This window comes from Bos javanicus, chromosome 7 (assembly GCF_032452875.1).
Source record: "Bos javanicus breed banteng chromosome 7, ARS-OSU_banteng_1.0, whole genome shotgun sequence".
NCBI classification, from domain to species: domain Eukaryota; kingdom Metazoa; phylum Chordata; class Mammalia; order Artiodactyla; family Bovidae; genus Bos; species Bos javanicus.
The window spans coordinates 3,933,249-3,952,740 of NC_083874.1; the positions used below are offsets into that span (position 1 = coordinate 3,933,249).

At 55.4% G+C, this 19,492-nt stretch overlaps 1 protein-coding gene across 2 annotated transcripts in view; it reads right to left on the reverse strand.

Moving 5' to 3' along the window:
- Nucleotides 1–560: 560 nt before the first annotated feature.
- The window catches only part of MAU2 (MAU2 sister chromatid cohesion factor), a 39,090-nt gene continuing 20,158 nt past the window's right edge, over nt 561–19,492 (reverse strand). The window contains exons 2-19 of one of the 2 annotated variants that reach the window (XM_061421444.1): nt 18,506–18,523; nt 18,072–18,137; nt 17,253–17,348; nt 16,217–16,311; nt 14,653–14,680; nt 14,136–14,291; nt 13,632–13,778; nt 13,456–13,546; nt 12,233–12,336; nt 11,682–11,759; nt 11,334–11,399; nt 9,925–10,008; nt 8,802–8,851; nt 8,530–8,607; nt 8,222–8,333; nt 5,124–5,214; nt 4,288–4,415; nt 561–3,952 (exon numbers count right to left, since the gene is read on the reverse strand). In XM_061421444.1, the coding sequence (XP_061277428.1) occupies nt 3,878–3,952; nt 4,288–4,415; nt 5,124–5,214; nt 8,222–8,333; nt 8,530–8,607; nt 8,802–8,851; nt 9,925–10,008; nt 11,334–11,399; nt 11,682–11,759; nt 12,233–12,336; nt 13,456–13,546; nt 13,632–13,778; nt 14,136–14,291; nt 14,653–14,680; nt 16,217–16,311; nt 17,253–17,348; nt 18,072–18,137; nt 18,506–18,523 (1,563 nt within the window). In that variant the 3' untranslated portion in view covers nt 561–3,877. Of the gene's footprint in view, nt 3,953–4,287; nt 4,416–5,123; nt 5,215–8,221; nt 8,334–8,529; nt 8,608–8,801; nt 8,852–9,921; nt 10,009–11,333; nt 11,400–11,681; nt 11,760–12,232; nt 12,337–13,455; nt 13,547–13,631; nt 13,779–14,135; nt 14,292–14,652; nt 14,681–16,216; nt 16,312–17,252; nt 17,349–18,071; nt 18,138–18,505; nt 18,524–19,492 lie in introns of both variants that reach the window. The other variant, XM_061421443.1, reaches the window with a different exon arrangement.

Sequence of the window (19,492 nt, forward strand, 5' to 3'; positions counted from 1 at the left end):
GGCCAGCTGCCCTGGCCACCTGCTAGCCTCTGTGAGGTCCATTCCATTCTTCAGCCCTGTGGATGCCTCCTGGCTGAGTTCTTATCATCTGCTTCCCAAGTGTGTTCTCTGCATTATGTCGAATCACTCACACATCCAGTGGCCAGCAATTCTGCCTGGGGACTGTGGCCCAAAGGCATCTTCAAAAGTGCCCTTAAAAAGTCAAGGCCACCTGGGCATCCTCTCAGGGCAGAGGGAGGAGAGCAACACAAGGGCCTTGATACAGCACGGGTGGCAGGATGGTCCTATCCATGCGCATTAAAAGCACGGCACAACCCAAGAGAGCTGCAAACACGTGCCAAAATAAATGCTCAGGTGCATCCACAGCAGCACTACTCATAACAGCCACAAGGGGGCAGCAGCCCAAAGCCCATCAATGGTGACTGGATAAAATGTGGTCCATCCATCATCCAACAGACCATTATTTAGCCATAAAAAAGAAATGAAGCAATGATACCTGCTCTCATGTAGAAAAATCTTGAAGACACGAAGCTGAGTGAAAGCAGCCAGACACAAAAGGACATGTTACACTATTCCATTTATGTGAAATGCCCAGATCAATCAAATCCATAGAGACTGACAGTCGATCAGTGGTTGTCAGAGACTGGGGAGAGAATGGAATGACTGCTAATGGAGATGGGGTCTCCTTTTGTGGTGATGGAAGTGTTCTGGAACTAGACAGAGGTGCTGGTTGTACACAGTAAATGTACTGAATGCCACTCAATTGTAGACATTAAATTTTACATGACTTTCACCTCAAAAAGGAAAAATAAAACCCCCAGGTACATGAAGGCTGACCCGTGTGTTTTCTAAGAACACAGGAAACAGGACACCGGGAATGCAAGGAAGTCTGGCTTGTGGAGAGCCAGGAACAGGCAGGGCTGTGGGCGGTGCCTGTCACGTCTCAGCGGCCCTCTTCCCTGCAGCAGGGCTGGACCGAGGACTGTCCTCATTAGAGGGGGAGGAGAGGCGCGTTTCCCTCAGGTCCTCCATGCAGGGTCTGGGGCTCTGCATCCTCATGCCCTGTGGGTTACAGCAGAAGGCCCCGTGGCCCCGCCGGCTGGCCGTGGAAGCTTAAGAGTCTTCACCAGGCCACATGTGAGGGGTGCACGGCACAACAAAGACACAGTGAGTGACGGCTCCTGCAAGTTATTTTACTTTGAATACACAGGAAAAAAAAATCTACAAACAAGAAGCTCTGTTCTACAGCTCTTTTAAAGAATGCTTTGTATTTACAAAAAAATTTTTTTTTGTGATTAAAAGCACCAGCTGAAAATACAGGCTGCTAAAAACTTAAGACACTGAAAATCCATTAAAAGACAGTATGCCAAACATACATTAAAAACCTTTTAGGGAAACAAAGATGATGCAACCAACACATCTCACCCACTGTGCCAGGCAGCCTTTTCCGATTTCCCTGCCTGTGTTCCCAGTAAGTGGGGCGGGGAGTGCTTACCCCAGGGGGAGGACCCTGGCCTCCCCCATGGGCGACTGTGGGGATCCAACTACGTGTCTGAGAGGGAACCGGCACCTCCTGGACCAGCATCCTCAGAGCCACAGGACCTGAGGGCCACCATCACTGACAGGAGGAAGCGGGAGGCACACAAAAGGGAGTCAGAACAGCTTTCAACAATTCACCTGCCAAGAGCAATCTTTCTGCTATGCCCTCACATCCCCCGTATGCTTAAGAGTTTGGAGTTTCTGTATTTTTCTGAACACCCAGCTATATGACACTGGCTGTAATAGATCTCTGGGGCTTGTGTGCAGTCTGTCTTAAATTCTTATGATTGAGAAACCGTGAGGCACTGAACTTGGACTTACAGGAGGGTATTTACAACAGCTTTCTGTGGCTGAAGGCGCTGCAGTGAGGGGAAGTTCAAAGCCTGCGCGCACGCATGTACATGCGGGTTGGCGTCCATATAGCTAGAGCGGGGCATTAAATATCGAGTACTGAAGTTTTAACTGTAAACTTAAGAACTCACCTTTAACTTTACATATACATAGATAACAAAGTGGTCACTAAAAGCACTTCAACATCAGGACAAGACATTAAGTTTTGAGGTTCTTATTTCAACTGCTCTACATACAAAATGCCCTAGAAGCAAAGAAAGGTTTAAATAAATACTCAAACAATGTAAAGCAGGACTGAAGAAATGTGGGTCTGGAGAGGCTGCACACTGTGGAGTCCAGGCTAGCAGGTGCAACTTGTAGCGAGACAGGTGCTCTATCCCTTTGGTGGAAGAGAGGACCTCTGCGGGGGGGACCGTCAAAGGGGGAGGAAGACGGGATGGGGACAGCTCATGAACAGGCAGCAGACCACCTCTGCAGGCCTCAGAGACCCAGGGGCAGCCCCGAGGAGCACGGGACAGGGCTGGACTCTTGAGTGACCCAGGATGACACAGAGAGGGCAGATCCTTTTCAAACAAAACTTGGCCAGCCTGTCCTTTCAACCAGGCTGTCCCTTCATTCAGTAGCTTACTTACATGCCCGTTGCTGGCCCCTAAGAGGGCAGTAGGGCCCTGATGTGGGCAGTGACCCAGAACAAGGAGGTCTGTTGATAGCCCTGCTAGTGGCTAAGGCACACCCAGGCCTTGGGGCCCAAGCAGCTGACCTGAGCAATCCCAACATTCCTTTCGTCACAGATACTGAGGCTTTGAGAAGCAGCTTTCACAGTGTTGGGTAACAAGACCTGAACCAACAAGCAGTCATAACTAGCAAAACCGCACACCACCCTCATCAGGGAGACCCTCCCAGGCACTGGAAGCCAAATGGGGCCAGGCTGCTGCCGTGACGGCCCCCAGTGTCACTGTCACCTGGGGCATCGCCTTGACTATTCAAGAGGAGCACAGAACCAAAACGGCTGTCTGGGCCTGGCAGAGCCTCCTGGGGTCCAGCTCAGGAAGAGGTTACAATGCTGTCCCGAGACCCAAGGCAGGTAGGTCTCCTCCTCCTCCCCTCTAAAGACAGGGCAGGGTACCAAGGGAATGGCTGCCTGCAAAGTGGTAGAGCCAAGCTGGGTCCCTCCCGCCCTGCACTGTGGACTCTGACAGGCAGAAGGCGGCTGATACACACAGGAGTCTCAGCTCCAGGCGCCAGCTCTGGCTGGGAAGCAACACAGGCACACACGTAGGTCAACACCAGCAGGTGCACTCCCACAGCCAGACAGTGAGCCCGGTCAAGGTGCAGATGCTCAGAAGTCAGGTTCCTGGACGCCCCAGCTGCCAAAACGATGGATGCTGACCAGAAAGGCAAGCCAGGAAAAGCACTGGGGTGAGACAAGCATTTCTGTCCCTGACAGGCACCATCACTTCTTCCCTCCAACTGTGGGTCAGACACTGGCATCTTGCCTCTGGGTGCAGGAAGCTGCCATGAGCAGAGGAAACACTCTGGCCCAGCAAGGAGGCCTGTGGAAGTCATGTGGTACCTCAGTGGCACCGACCTCCCGTGCGTGCAGGGTCAGGACCAGGCTGATGGCCAAGACCCGCTTCCCTAGCAAGACACTCTCTTGACGACACGACTCAGACATGGAAGCAGGACCAGCAGTTCAAACCCACTTTGAAGGATGGCTCTGTAGTCAGCTCCAGCAGCCCACAGGCAGCCACAGCACTCGGACTCCTGGCCCCTGGCAACAATGGCCAGCTGGCCTGTCCTGGGAGGACAGGAATCAGCCCTCCACGCTCCCCAGGGACCCAGGCTGCTCTGGAGACAGGAAAGAAGCCTGAAGACAGCCACGCCAGCACATCTTCAGGGAAAGCTCAAGTGCCATCTGGGTGGAAGTCAGGGACACACCAGGCCCCCACGGAGGCTTGGAGAAGCTGAGAGGCCGCGTGCAGGGGTCTCACAGGAGGCTGGCCAGGCTGGTGTTTGGTCCGTTCTGAGCTTGGAACTGCACGGGGGGCGGGCCGTCTGTCCACTGCGGGGAAAGGACACACGGATGAGGCCCTTCCTAGTGAGCAGCAGGGGGGTGCTGGGCTGCGTGTCTGCGCCTGGAATGTTGCTCTCCTCAGGCTGGTCAGGGCCCCCAGGAAGCAGCCTGCATCACCCACTTGGGTGGGAGCTCTCCTGCCCATCCAAGGGGGTTCCTGAGGCCAGGCTGGGTTAGGGTTTTTTGGAGAGGCGCAAGGAGACAGTGGCTAAGGGTGTGCTTCCTTCCTCAGGAAGTGCGTTCCCTGGGGTTGCAGGTTGGGTGAGCTGACCCCAAGGAGCCACCCAGCCCCCTCATTTTGTCTCCCCACCCTGTGCCCCTACCGTGATGAGGTTGTGCTCAGGGAGGCTGCAGGCCTCGATGTGGTCTTGGAGTAGCTGCTGCGAGAAGTTCTGGTGCATCTGGGCGGCTTCGTGGGCATCCATGGCATTCCCACAGGCTTTATTCAGGTCTGGGGTGGGGGGGGGGTGGGGGTACATGCAAAGGATGGGCCTGTTTTGGCCTGCCACTGCCCCAGGGCCTCCCCTCAGGTGTGGGTGGAGGCCTGAAGTCAAACCCCAGCTCCACCAGTGGATTCCTGTGTGCCTGGCATGTCACCTGCCCTGAACCCTGTGTCAGGGTCAGCAGAGCCCACCTGCCAACAGCCAAGTTTCTGAGTCTTATGTCCTTGGAGGTGGATGAACAGTGAGGCCCACAGGGGCAAATATGAGGGCTGGGAGGGCAGTGACAGTCCTTTGGGCCCCTTGGATGTGGCTCTCCCAGGGATTTCCTGGCCAGCTTGGGGCACCCGGGAGCCTGCAGGGAGCAAGGCACCTAGTGTTCCCTTCTGAGGCAGGAGGGCGGAATGAGTGCACCAAGCCCACTACGGATGAGAACAGTTGGCCCTCCACCTCCTCACCAGGACCCTGGGTGAGTCTGTGGGCCCTGGTTTCACAATCTGTACATGGGGGAGCAGCCATGACAGCTGCTAAGCACGCTCTCTGTGCCCAGAGCACCTTGGCTCATTCTGCCGGACACGGACGACTGCCATCCCCATTCATGGGAAGGAGACCAAGGCCAAGCGCCAGGGTTCACTGCCCAAGCAGATGCCAAGAACTAGCCCTGTGGGTCCCAGAGAGTCAGAATCAGACTGTGTAGACCTCCCGGACCTCCGCCTCACCTCTGAGCAGGGCCGACGACCACAGCTGCACCGACATGTCCGGGATCTTGCTGGCCAGCTGCATGGCGGGCACCACCATGTTGTTGCTCTCCTGTCGGCCAAGAGCAGCAGAGGGCCAAGGAGCAGCGGAGGGGTCAGGGAGCGGCGGAGGGGTCAGGGAGTGGTGGGAGGAGGATCAGGGCTGGGGTGGAGGCGGCTGAGCCTGACGGCAGGGACAGCCTGGGCCCACCTGCGACCTCCCGCTGCCTGGGAAATACCTGCTCCTATTGTACAGTCTATCTCAAATGACCCTCTCTGAAAGTACTCCTCGACAACCCCAGGGGAAAAGAAACAGCTCCCGCTCCTCGGCCCTGCATGTGCCTCCTGGCTGGGGCACAGCCACGGGCGACTCTATGTGCCTCTGTCTTTCTAAATGAAGAAAAAGCACTGGTGGCAGGCAGCCCTGGACCACCTCAGGAGCCGATTAGACACACAGACTCAGGGCTTCCCTGGTGACCCAGTGGTTAAAAACCTGCCTGCCAATGCAGAGGACACAGGTTCAATCTCTGGTCTGGGAAGATCCCATATGCCACAAGGCAACTAACTAAGCCCGTGCCACAACTGTTGAACCTGCCCTCTGGAGCCCAGGAGCTACAACTACTGAGCCCAAGGGCCTGACAGCCTATGCTCCGCAACGAGAAGGCACTGTAACGGGAGGCCCACTTGCTACAACTACAGAAAGCCTGTGCAGAGCAACGAAGATCCAATGTAGCCAAAAATGAATAAATAAACAACATTAAATTAAAAAAAAAAAATAGACTCAGGGGTCTCAGGGCAGTCTGTCCTGGTGGGAGCAATGAGGACTAATGGTCAAAAGAGAGAAGAACTGGTTTTTTCTACATACGAACCTGCTCCTGCAGAAGCCCACCTCAGACACATGGGGCTGTGGGGCACCAGGATGTGTTCCCCCTTGAACCCTGACTCCACAATGCAGCTGTGAGAGCACCGTGCCTCAGCCCTCAGGATGAGCTGAGTGAAAGCTGCTGGGGTCCGCAAACCCCCATCCTTGGCTCTGCAGTGACTCCACCCAGCGCAGGACCCAGAGCCTACTGGCCTAACTGTTGGGTTCAGGGTGACACTGGGACAGCCCCCATGTGGCAACCACGTGCAGTGTAGGCGGGGGGCACTTGGCATGTAGCCCAGTATATATCCTCCAAACCAACTCCTGAGGCCCAGGTTCCAACACAGCCTCCTTGTGTGGGATGCGCCTCCAGACACAAAAGCCCAGTGACTACGCTGCCCACCCGGGCCAGCACCTTGAAGATGAGCTCCAGGTGGGTCTCAAAAGTTTTCAAAACTGAACCAAGGCCTCCTAAGACCTCAGAATGCAGAACAGGAAAAACTGGTCTCCTCTTCCAGGCCTGGGGCCGAGAGGGAGCTGCTGGGAGGGAGTCCCCTTGGCTCCAGTTCCCTGTGACAGCTTGGTTTCCACAGAACCTAGGTGTGAAGACCGGTGTTGTCTGGAGAGGGGTCCTGCATGAGGCCACCCACAAACTTTAATGCCTGAGTATGCTGTGGCCTGGTAGGCCCAGGGCAGGCGGCTTCTCCCATAGATCTAGCGCTGCTTGAGGCGGCGCCTGGCTTTGGGGGCTCCTGGTAGCCCCAAGAAGCAAGAGAGATTCCCAAATAAGCTCTGTAATTTGCTCTGGGACTGCCCCCCACACATACCAGAAGTTATAGCTGAAGAGCTACTCTGCCCACCCTGCCCCACTAAAGGTAGCTTCTAGAAGCTTCTGGACAAACAAGCATCAGCAAAGTCTAGGTTCTAAGCCTGGGTCTGCAGTTTGGGGCTGTGTGACATTAAACTCCTCAGCTGGCAACGAGGTGATCACCGCCACTGCACCGAGACATAAGGCGGGCGGCCTGAACTCAGGGGGGCCTCATGTTGAGCCCCTCATCCCTGCCCAATGCCGGGATGTGCCCTGAGGCCACTGTCCTCCCTGTGCTCCGAGTACCAAGACAAGGTGCTCTAGAAGGAGTGGAGCTACACTCAGAAGGAAGAACCCACTGCTCACCCTCCTTTCAGGGTATTGATCCTGCCAGGGCTCAGGACACAGCTGCAGGGCATGCGGGCCTCAGAAAATGATTGTCACATGATTGTGCGGAGGGGAGATGCACTGGGCTTATTAAAAACACTCATTCTTTAGAAGCTCTGGGATTTGATCAGATAAAACTTTATGGGCCTGCGTTCTCTGTCCTGAAATCAGCTAAAGTAAGTTCAGCTAAATCACTGAACTGATGCCACTTAAAAACTCTCACTGCCATTAAAAAAAGGCCCCAACACAGTGGTGCAGAGAAAGACCAGACATAAAATTATAAAATAGCCTTATAAAACTTAGGCTTACACAGAGGCAGGCAATGAAAAGAGCTGGAAGACAGAAGACACGCAAGGATTTTATCCTTTGCTTCTCAGACTTTCTATGATAACCATAACATCTTTTATACTGACAAACATACTCTTAAAAAAATTAAAGACCTTGTAAGGTCAATGGGTTGGAGTAGGTGAGATGTTCACACACCCCCAGACGGGGAAACTGAGAAGTCAGCTGATCCCACCCGAGACCGTATGGCATGGGTGGGGGCCAGGCACAGGGGGACACAGTTGGTGAGGGTAGACACAGGGTGCCCTGAGGATACCATGTGTGATGGGCAGAGAAGGAATCCCTGGGATTGTAGCTGAGTGAACACACCTTTTAGCCCCCACATACTAGCACAGGGAAGGGGACCTGCCCTCAGCCTCGCCAGCTCTGGGCAGTCTGAGCAGCTCTAGCTCCACTGAGCCCTGGGGCTTTGCCTGACAACTGCCATGGGCCAACACCAGCCCGTCTGCCACACAGGTGCACCCTTCAGGAACTCAAAGCTCCCCCAGCCCTGCCTGCCCAGGCTGTCTGAGTCTCATAGAGCATGGCGGTGGGGGTGGGGGGTTATGGGGGGTGAGAGGTCACTGAGATAGGATCACTGCAGGGCACGGGATGGGAGGCACTTTGCTAGGTGCCCACCTCCACCCCACTAAGCACCACCCTGGCCCTATGCCCCTCAGCCTGGCCCCTGACACTCACCCTGTGGTTTCCCAACACGTAGAAGATGTGACCTAGGAGCACGAGGGAGCAGGCTGTGAGCCGATTCAGGTCCTCCGCGTTGGACATCTTCAGGGTTTCCCGCAGAAAACGCCTTCGAGAGAAGAACAGATGCTGAGGCCCCACTGGGAGGGCTTTGGGGAAGAAAAGGCAGCCTTGGGGCCCTGAGCAGAGACCACCTGGGGGAGGGTGGGAAGGGCAGGAACAGGGGGCCTGGGCACATGCCGCTGGGGGAAGAGGAACATAGAGAGGTGCCGGGTACAGGGCCACCTGCCCTCTCCAGTACTTACTTGGCCTCATTATAGCGTCCCTGGAAGAAGGAGAAAAGCCCACGCACGTAGAAAGCCGCTGCTCGGAGGCAGTGTGAGCTGAGGAAGAGTGGAGCATCACACCTTAGTGAGTTTTAATGAAAGCAGCAGATTTACAAATGGGGATTGGGTGGGAGGATGGGAGGTGTTGGGGTACACGGGCAGTCTGGGGCCCCACAGATGCTCACACTACCAAGAGCAGAGAAAGCATAAGAGAGTTGGTAAAGTGGGACTTGGGGCCTGGGGCTGCCTACCTGACAGGGAAGCTGTGGTCTGGATTGATCCTCTCCAACAAACTGTACAGCTGTGAAAGCAATGTCTGCAAGTTAGGATAACTCTGCATTTCTAAAAATGAGAGGGTTTGGCCCCAGTATGCCAGTAAGTAACTAGGGCTGCCTGCAACTTCCTAACCCAGTCTCATGGCATATGCCCGTACCTCAAATCCCATGCCTGAGTGCAACCTGCCGGGAGAAGGGGCAGAACCTGCAACCCTGCTGACATCTTAGGCTCCCTTTGGCTGATGTATAGAGGGGAAGCTGGGTTGGGGGGTGAGGGCTGAAGTGGGCTGAGGCTGTGCCCAGTACCCCCGAAGTCCCTTCAGGAGGCACACACTGTGGTGGGGGTGGAGGTGAGACAAAGGAGCCAAACTCCTCTGAGACCCACAGAGACCACATCAGGCCCTCAAGACCCTGCCCTGCTGTGCTCTCAGGCCACTGGAGCAGCTAGACGGGGCCTTCTGCCCAAAGCATTCAAACCAACCAACTATGTGTGACATCAGCTAAGTACAGGGCCATCTCTCTTTGTAGCCAAGAGATGATAGTGGCCTGAACTAAAAAATGAAGGTCACAGGTATGGAGACAAGTGATGGATCTGAGCTACTTCAGAGGGCTCCGGGCTGGAGGGAAATGGCAGGGCTAAGGGGGTGTCACAACGGGAACCTGGTGGGAGGTACTTATCCTGGGGGGCAAGCTCTGGCGCCCACCTCCCTGCTCCAGCAGGCTGGGGCACTAGAACACCTAGGAGCCTAATGCAGACAGGAGCCCAAGGTGTCACTCCTCGAAACTGAGCCATGAGGCCTCACTGACAGACAGCTAGAACAGACAGCTGAGAGAAGAAGAAATTTTCTTTTTTCCCCCAAGGGATTCAATGGTTGGCTAGTTTTCAGTAGAGAGAAATGGTAATTTGCTACGGAAACGTTTCTGTCCTAGACTTGGCCTCCCCCAAGCCACGCCCATGCTCCACTCTGTGGGACACTTTGTTGGAAGGAAAATACCCTAGGGTCGAGAGGTTTGATGGTGCCCAGGCCCACACTTCCCACACACCTCCCTCCAAGTAAGAGTTGAAAGGATACCAAACATGAAGCATGTCACCTACTACCTCTTGGTGTCTATTTCCTTCCCGTATATACACACTCGCCAGGTTGGTCACGATGAAGGCCCATAGCTCCTGGTGATTTGTGAGCTGGAATATGGGAGACACAGGGCATTAGGGGGCCCAGCTGGGCAGTCATGTCACTTGGGGGTCGCTTGGCGGCATCAGAGCCACCCAAACGCTCCACAACAGCTACCTTGGAATCTTCTTACTCTTTTTATTCCAAACACACATACACACCCCTGCCTCCTGAACCTAAGGACAACAAAACTGTTAGTTCCTGTCATTATAAAATAATCATCTGCATTATAGGAAACTCAGGAAACGGAAAAGCACAGCCAGCCACCCCAGAGCCTGTCCTCAGAACACGCCACAGTTTGCTCCATTCTCTGCTGTCTCACTCTGAGACCTGGGTGCCCCCCCCGACACCTCAGGTGGTCACCCCAGGACCCCAGTGTGTGTAAACACAGCAGAGGAGCATGCTTGCTGGTTCCTCTGCTAATGGCTGGTGGTAGACAGACTGCTGTCCCCAGTTTTTCTGGAGGAACAAGAATGTCCATGAAAGGAACCAATCTGAGTGGTATGAGCACTGCTCAGACCCTGGGGGCTGAGCATTCTAAACAGGGCTCAGCGAGTGCAACTGTCTAAGAAGCCAAGAATGCCTACGAAGCACAAACCCCACCTGGAGGACCCTGGCAGGTGCCAAGGAGATCCAGAGGGTTGTCTGATCTGAGCAAAGATGCTCCGATATGTTTGTCACAGGACCACAGGAAACATGTTTGGTGTCATGAGGGGTCTGGATCCAAGTTCTGGTTCTACCACCACTTCCCCCACCAGGTCGGTGGACACAGCCCCTGGCGGCACACACCATCTGCTGGGAACTTTGATGTTGAAACAAAGCAGCAATTTGTGTAGGAAGTGGGACACAGAAGGAGTGTCTAAGAGACCTTCAAGGACCACAGGCAATGAGGGGAGGTCTCAGCACCACTGGAGTGAGCAGCACCAGGGCCCAAGTAGCTGGGACACAAGTCAACATCACCTGGTGGACCACCGGGAGGACGGGAATCCGCAGTGAAAGTGGCTAACCAGGGCATGTCCAGCAGGTGCCCGGCTCAAGACAACCTCCTTGAGGCTATCCTCTGAGTTAGTTGGGGAAGCCCCACCCCAGGGTGCCCAGGGTGCCCCCTTGCCCATAGCTATCCTGCATCAGGCTGTGCTGCCAGCACTGGCCTGTCCGCACCCGGGCAGCACAAGGCCTGACAAAGGAAGCCCTGGATAAATGGCACAGCACTGTCGCAGCTGGCACCAGGCTGGACACTGTGGAGTCACCCACTGACCACGGTTTGTGTGGCTGTTGTCCCGACTCCTTACTGAGAAGCACCTCCTGCCCCATGAAGTGAGGGCCGGCACCTTACCCGCAACGCTGTGGTGAACTGGGCTTCAGCGTTGTCCATGCAGTTGACAGAGACACAGTACAGCCCCTAGAAGAAGATGGTGCCAGGGCTCAGAGCCACATGCGGCTCGCCTAGGGCTGCACCCAGGCAAGCCTGACAAGAGACTCTACCGAGCCCGCTGTATCTGAGCTTTACCCTGACCATGGAGAGGAAGACGGCAGGCTTCATTATTCCTGCCTCCTGGGACCTGAGTCAACTTGGACTTATGAGATGCTTGTCAGAATGAAGTCCACGGGGAAGGTTCTAAATCCTGCCTGGGGTGTTGGTCACAGGGATGGGGCTGGGGGCGGGCAGCCCTCACGCACTCACCAGCAGCGTGTGCAGCTGTGCCGCGTGGTTGGAGAAGAGCCGGGGCGACTGCTGGCACAGCTGACAGACCTGGGAGATCTGCAGGGAGACAGCATGTCTGACATCACTGTAACGTGGGACCCAGGGCCCCAGCAGCATCGAGAAGAGGCCCCCAAAGCCAGTGGGGGTACCCGCATACCGCCCAGTCTAACCTGGGCATAAAGTTCCAGCAGAGGTGCCCACTGTGAGGATGTTGCCCCTTGTCTGGTTCTCCGCCTCCTCCCTTTGCAGCCTGTGTCTTAGTCATATAGTACCTACATCCTCATCAAGGACCCCATGCCCTTTCAGGAAGGTGGGCGTCAAGGATTACGGATCACTGGGCAGGAGGGGTGCTAGAATTGCCACCAGCAGACTCTAAAACCCCAGACCCCATGTTCCTTGGGCACAAGAACTTGTAGGTAAAAACCTGATGATGTCCATGCAGGCTCATGGCTGGCCAGGTCACGTTCTCCCCAGTGACACCCTCAGGACCCAGCCTTCCCCTGCTGCGTGCCCGCAGCCCCAGGGCCTACCTCCTGCAGCGCAGTGGCCTTGTGTCCTGTGACGAGCCGGCACATGATGATGTGCTCCAGCAGGATCACTTGGAAGGAGGACAGGATGGGGCTGCAGTCGAGCACTGGGGGCGAGAGGCAGGGGTGAGCCCCTGAGGCACGTGAGGAGACCACACCAAAGAGACAAGACCCACGTCCCTGCCTCCTGCGGGCTTTGAGCCCTCCCGCCACACAGCCCCTCAGCTGCTCGGGTCTGAGCCCACCTGCTCTGCCGGGCACTGGCCTAGCACCCAGTCTGTCAGCTTATTTGGTGCTCACGGCACCCTCAGGCAAGGGGGTCCATCTCCCTGTCCAGGTGAGGAATCAGGTTCATAGCCAGGTTTTGGTGACCAGAGTATTTTAAAAGCAAGAAATTCCTAAAGGGATCTGTTTTCCATCCTCAACCTGCACCTCTGCCCTGACCCAGGTGAGTGCTCAAGGGCACGCTGGGCACCAAGGGTTCTAGAAATGTTGAGGTTGCCCAGGAGACTAAGCAACAGGCTTCAGACAACAGTGGGGGGGACCACAGCTTCTGGCTGTTCCAAGCGGCTGTCCTCACACTGGAACCAGACAGCACTTTCCCAACTCATCTCAAAGAAAAGAACAGTAGTCCCTGCGAAACTGGGCTCTCTGGCTCCTCCCCAGCAGCACTGACAAGGGCACAGGGAGTGAATAGGGTGAACGGGGCACAAGCCAGCCAGGGACACGCGGGGCTCTGATTTCCCACTAGTCAAAGGTTCTCGATTACCCAGGATGGATTAGTCAAGAATCCCAGAAGAACCTAGGACCCCCAGAGGATCTGCTGTCAGTCAAGTTCCAATTCTGATCTCACCCTAAGCACAATCCACATTACAATACTGATAAGAGACAGCAAAAGCAGCCACCGCCTTTCAGCTGAGCCCTGCTGTCCCCGCAGGTTCCGGTGGAGTCCCACTAACCCTTGTGACTAGCTGTGCAGTGAGGGTGATAGGACAGAGATGCTCCAAGTACTCACCCAACCTCCCTGGGGAGCAAGGATCCCGTCCAGGCCTGGCACGGCTCTGCCTGAACCTGATCATCCCTATCTGCCAACTGTGGTGCGAGACCCATGGGGCGGGGACCCATGCTTCAGTCTTTCAAAGTCCTCCAGGCCCAGCACTGGCAGTGATGGGCGGGTTGCCCACCAGGGGGCTACTCGACCCAGAGCCCCACAGGGCCTGACTTACTCTTGAGCTTCTCCAGCTGCATGAGGGCCTTGTCTGTGTACTTCTGCGCCTTCTCTAGGTAGCCAGCTTGCATGGAGTGCATCACAGTCACCTGGGGACAAGGTCAGATGGTGGTGGCCACTGAAGCCCTCTCCTCTCACCCGGGCCGCCAGGATCCGGCCCCTGCAGGGACTCACCAGGTAGACAAGCACGCACATGTGCTCCTTGGGCAGCCAGTGGAAGAGGTCAGCAGGGTTGCTGGGTAGGATCTCGTCATCGTGCAGTGTGGAAATGGTCTGGATACACTGCTGCAGCTGCTTCAGGCATGGCTTCACGCTCTTTACCTGCAGCAGGCACACAGCACTGCACACCTGACCACCCATCTGCTCCTACCAGGTGCCAACACCCTTAAGAGGCACGTACCCACAGTGGCAGCTACCCAGGTCCTGCCTGCCTTGTCCCATCCCAAGGCCCTGCAGGCCGTCTCTGCAGCTGTCAGCACCCTGTAAGGGTCTGCTCTGCTTCTATGCGTTGAGTGAAGTGCTCAGCCCAACAGGCAAAGGTGGGTGTAGGTGGGGGAACCAAGGAAGTGTGGCCGGTGGGGAGGGACAGGAGGCAATTGCAGAACTGATTTCTCAGTCAGAGGCCCATCCAGCACCTGCCTGCGCCCCAGCAGCCGTCACGTGGGAGGCAGTACACACCTGCCCGGCATCCAGGTAGTGGGTCACCTGGAGCACCAGGAAGAAGACACGCAGAGACTCTTTCTGGATGGGGTTCCCTTGCCAGTTCTCAACTATCTGCCCACAGAGGGTCAGCAGTGGGTGGACTTCCTGCAGCTTGCGCTCCATCAGCAGCAGCTGTGGGGAGAGGAGCAGGTGCTGGGGGCTGTCCGGGCGCAGGGCTGCCACCCACCTGCCCACGCACTGTGTAACTGCAGGCACCTCAAAGAGGGGGCACAAGGCCAGGCTGGAGCCCAAGTCCAGGCAGCTCCAACCGAGCCGGCTCCCCCGCCAGCACAAATCCCACAGCCTGGAATTGGAGCTTTGTCTCTGAATCCAGCTGGGGGACGGGGGACAGGGTCTGCCTCTCATGGCTACCTGCCATGTGCGAGGGTCTAGGCAACTGCTGGGCCATGACATGACAAGCAGGCGAAGCCTTGGCAGACCCTGGGACCCAAACTCATGCCCCCACACCTTATCCTGCCCAGCCTCCACTTACCATGCCTTTGCTGAGCAGGAACAGTGCCCTGGAAAAGAAAGGGGGCGTCAGGTCTGGGAGGCCCAGGCAACCCCTAGATGACTGCCACCTCAACATTCCCAGGGACCTAACCCCTGGGGCAGTTAAATGGATGACAATGGACCCTGGCCAATAAGCGTGCTCTATTTTGTTCTATTTTCCTTTAACTTTTTTCTTGTTTAGAGACTCATGAGGTTCAAAAGCTCAGAATGCAGAAACAGGTGCTCAAGAAAGCACGGAGTGAGGACTTCCCTGGTGGTCCAATGGCTAAGACTGCTGCTTTTAGGAGCAGCTGTGGGGCTGCGGGCCCGCCAGTCTGTGCAGAGTGCCAACGTGCTGCAGCTGACACCCCGCCAAGTGGGCAAGGCTCAGTGAGGAGACTGAGGAGCACGGGGTCCCAGTTACACAGGGAGACGTCGACACTCCCGGCCACCTGCCATCCTTTGTTGTTACCTCACAGCATGGACACCCGAGGGTCTCCTGCCTGACTGCTGAACTCTAGGGTCTAGAACTTCACGTCAGTGTTGCCATATTATCACCTCACTAGGCCTCACGTCTGAGATCAGAAGTTCTGTGTCAGGAGACCCGTAGGCGCCATGCCCTGGTGCAGCCCACCCCAGTTACCTGCCCACAGTGGTACAGAGGCCCGTCTTGAGGACACTTGTGAAGATGTGCAGTGTGCCCCCATCCCCGTGCCCTGCAAGTCGCTGCGTGTCGCCCTGAACCTAGTAATGGCTGCAACATGAGGAGGACAAGACGGGCCAGGCGCACAGTCCAGACCACGTGACAGTGTCCATCCCAGACAGGGTGGCTGAGGGATGAGTCTCCGAACTCCGGAGAATAGACTTAGGAACTGTTCTGTCCCAATGACCCCACGACCAGCTTAGAGTCTGTGATACAGAATTTTTCACAGTCCCCACACACACAACAGAGTAAGAGTGCTGCTCCAAGGAGCCTGGAATCCTACTACAGAGAATTCTTCTCTTCCGGGTACAAAGAGACTGGCGCCCTCCAAGAGGGTGCACGGTGAAGCACTGGTGGCCTCTGACCCCGACCCCGACCCCAGCGCACTAGCCTCCAGGTAGTTTAAGCCGTTTCACGCACAATACGAACCCATGTCCGTTCTGTTACACAAATGTCCTCTTCCTCTGTCCCCTGTCATACACCTAAACACTCCTGGGCGTCTGAATGGGGACTGGCTGCCAACCATGCTGCCCATGGGACCTACAAGCACCATTCTCACCCCCACCAGGAAGGGGATCACCCAGGACATCACACGGGCCCTTTTTATTTCAAGAGATGCTAGAAACATGCAAGTGCTCACAGTGCTGAGAACGCCAGCTGCCCCTCACCCTCACAGCCAACTCAGCAACTTCTCACTTCATGCATCGGTGGGGCAGAAGCATCTCTGGGCTGCCTGAATCTGCATGTCTCTTACTATGGATAAGGGTGGTCATCGTCTCACGCTGAGATGCCATTGCTATTTGCTGTCCAAGACCAAACTTCCCCAAGTGGGCGGAGAAAGGGCCCGAGGATCGGTGCCTACCGTGTGTACTCAGAGCCCACCACCCGGGCATACTCGGCCCCCACACCCAGGAGGTCACAGGCCGACACGAGGTCCTTCTCAAGTGTGTGCAGTTGCTGAGAAAAGGAGAAAAGAGCAATGACCCTCACTTCCAAACCACCAGACTTACCATATCTGACCTGCTACCTTGCAAGCAAGTTACAGAAAACCTCCCCACATCAGCAAAATTGCCTCAGTATCAGTTCTGAGCTAAATTAAGCATATTACCTCATCAACACTAATTGCTTTGGGTACAGAACTCCGCTTTGTCTACAGCTTAATGGTGCACAGAGCCAGCAGTAACACTAACAGGCACAGACCCCTGAGGGCTGTGCAAATATGTCTGTGTGCTTCGCAGGTCACCTTCAGGGGCCGGTCACTAGGGGAGTAGCCAGAGGAGCCTCAAACAAGAAGGGCCTCTTTCAGGGGTAAGTGTCTGTGGGAGTTTCAAACTCAGACTGAAAGGCAGGGACCCCTGTGGGGCCTCAGCTGAGAGCTTGGGCTCTGCTCACGGCACCCAGCTACTCTGTGACCTGAGGCAAGTGACTCACTACCTCGCCTGCTTCCTCCTCTGACGAAAGGCACAAAAGCACACGGGAGGATTCAAGGATGGCAGCGCACGTGTGGGGCGGGAGGGCGCCTGGAGAGACGGCAGCCGCTCAGGCTAGGCGAGCTCTCCTCAGCAGGGGAGCCTCTGAGCCAAACCCTCCTGGCATTAAGAGGCTCCCCCAGGGAGCAGGTGACACTGGCAGCCCAGGCCCCACTGTGTGCACAGGCAGGTGATGGGGCTTCATCACGGAGGGCAGGCGAGAAGTGGCTGGCAGGCAGGCTGTGTCAGGGTCAGAAGGGGCTAGGGGCTGGCCAGAGACAGGGCGGTATGGGCAGAGCCGGGATGGAGAGGCATCTCCAATGAGTCTACCTGGCCTGCAGGCTCCTCCACTGCGGCCAGGGAAGCCCAGCCCAGAGAGCCGCCCACCCAACTGGCACCCGTGCACCTGGTCAGGCCCACAGTACGCACAGCGAGCTGGAAGAGCAGGCGGCAGTGCCAGTACGGGGTCTGCTGGGAGATCTGGATGGCTTTCCGCAGCAGCGGCTTTGCTGCGTCCACGGAATTCTGAAAGGAAACAGTCACGTTTAAGGAGCAAAAAGCAAGCTGGAGTCCTTCTGCAGCAGCTGCGGACCCAGAAGGCCATTCCCAGACACGCTTACCAAAGGATTTGCTTGATTTAAAAAGAAAAGATATTTTATTAGCCTCACCGGCTAGGAAGCTTTTCGCATTGATCTTAAAATAATTCCCAGTTCAACTAAACTCAAAGTAGCTTTAGTTCAAATTCCTGAACAGTCAAATTGATAACAATTACCATCTTTTCTGAACTGTAACCAGAGAGAGAGGCCAGGGGCATGAAACAGGGGTCACTGCTCAAAGTGGAGAAAGGCAACTTTCAGTTACACTTGAGATCAGAAACCAGCTTCAGCTAAACTATGTGAACTTGTTCGGGAGTTAATCATCTTTAGCCCAGGAACAAGGCTGCTGTGCAACAGTCCTCCATAGAAAAAGACTCTGCTGGTCTTTGTCAGCAAGTGGTCATCCATGGCTGCCCTGTACCACATGTTCAGTTCAGTTCAGCCGCTCAGTCGTCTCTGACTCTTTGCGACCCCAAGGACTACAGCACGCCAGGCCTCCCTGTCCATCACCAACTCCAGGTGTGGAAGACGGGAAAATTATGCAAAGTCTTAAAAGCCAGAAGGGAATCCACTCCTGTGACTCCCAATCTGCCACTGTGTCTTCACTACAGGGAAAGGGGGTTTGCTTTCAGAAGCCTTTATATGTTCTTACCTCTTGACAGTATAACTCGGACAGAAGACTTGCTGCTTCAAACTTAACATCTTCAAACTGTGTGATCTAGTGATGTCTCGTTAAGGAAGTAGACACACTACAAAATGGTCAGTTTAAAAGGGCCACAGTTCAGCATTCCGACGCTGTAAAGGCTGGCTGGATGAGCACATCCCCGTCCGCTCTAAAACCGCAAGTTCACGTATTCCCCTAGTAATCCCTGAGCTTGCTGCTGGCTGGTGTGGAGCTAGACGCTGTGGCATGAAGAGGAGCAGAGCACCCAGGAAGAAGCTGCTGGTCTGAAGGGATGCTCCAGGGCATCTGTGGGGCAAAGCCCAAACCCAAAGTGTGCATTATAAGCAGAATTCAAGTTTATAACGCATGTTTTTATTTAGAAGGAGCTTTCCTTAGAGGGAATAGTACCAAGGAAAGGATACTTGCTGTGATATCAACCACTGAAAGAGAAAGAAAAAAAGAGTTAATTCTCAAACAGTGAAGCAGCTTTGCAGTGCTTAACTGGGTCCATTTCGGGGTTCACACAGGTTGTCCTGTCACCAAAGGCTGCAGGTGTTCAGTTAAGTGGGAAGATGGCCTGCTCAGCTTGAGAAGTGGGCTTGCTTTTCCTCTAATCCAGCAACCGTGGTGTGTCTGGGGGAAAGGGAACATGTACGTGCTCCCCTACTGATGGGCTTCCTGTCTTGCCAGGCTCTGGAGTCAGAGCTGGAGCTCCCTCTCAGGAGCACAGAAAGGCCACCACATGCTACTTACTGCGGTACACCCACAGCAAATCATGGCACAAGAAATCAATTTAATACAATTAGAGAGTAGTTCTGAGGGTTAGTCTTTCGTGGGGAAGGGACATATAAAACATGTTTGGAAATGAGCAAAGTTAGCCTCAGAGGGGAGGGAGGAGCACCACAGAAGGACGGGGGTGGGCAGCGATGATTCTGAGATCTGAGCTCACCACCTCTGCTCACGCGCATGCTGGTACGCGGTTCAGATAATGACAAGGTCCCACGTGGGGATAACTGTGCCCTGGAGTTTCACATTCCAGCAGGAAATGGTGCAGTCCCAGGGCAGTCCACCACACCACCACCATGACCATAGTCTCTCAACCATCTAAGACACAAGCACACACCTGACGCAGTTCCTGCTGATCCGCTCATCCTGCAAACATTCTCAGAGCTTTAGCGGTTGCTGGAAGGATGCAGAGGGAGGAGGAGGAGGAGAAGAAAGAGGAGACAGAGGCTGAAGGCCCATGGATCTGTTGCCTGACAGGGAGAAAGGCTGGTGAGGCCAGAGGGGCAGCCCTGGGCTAGAGATGTTTCTGGGGCTGAGTGAGTAGTGGCCAGGGAAATCACCAAAGAGGCTGGGGATGACTTGGAGCTGGTCTGGAGACCAGCCCCTGAAAGACACAGGTGGGC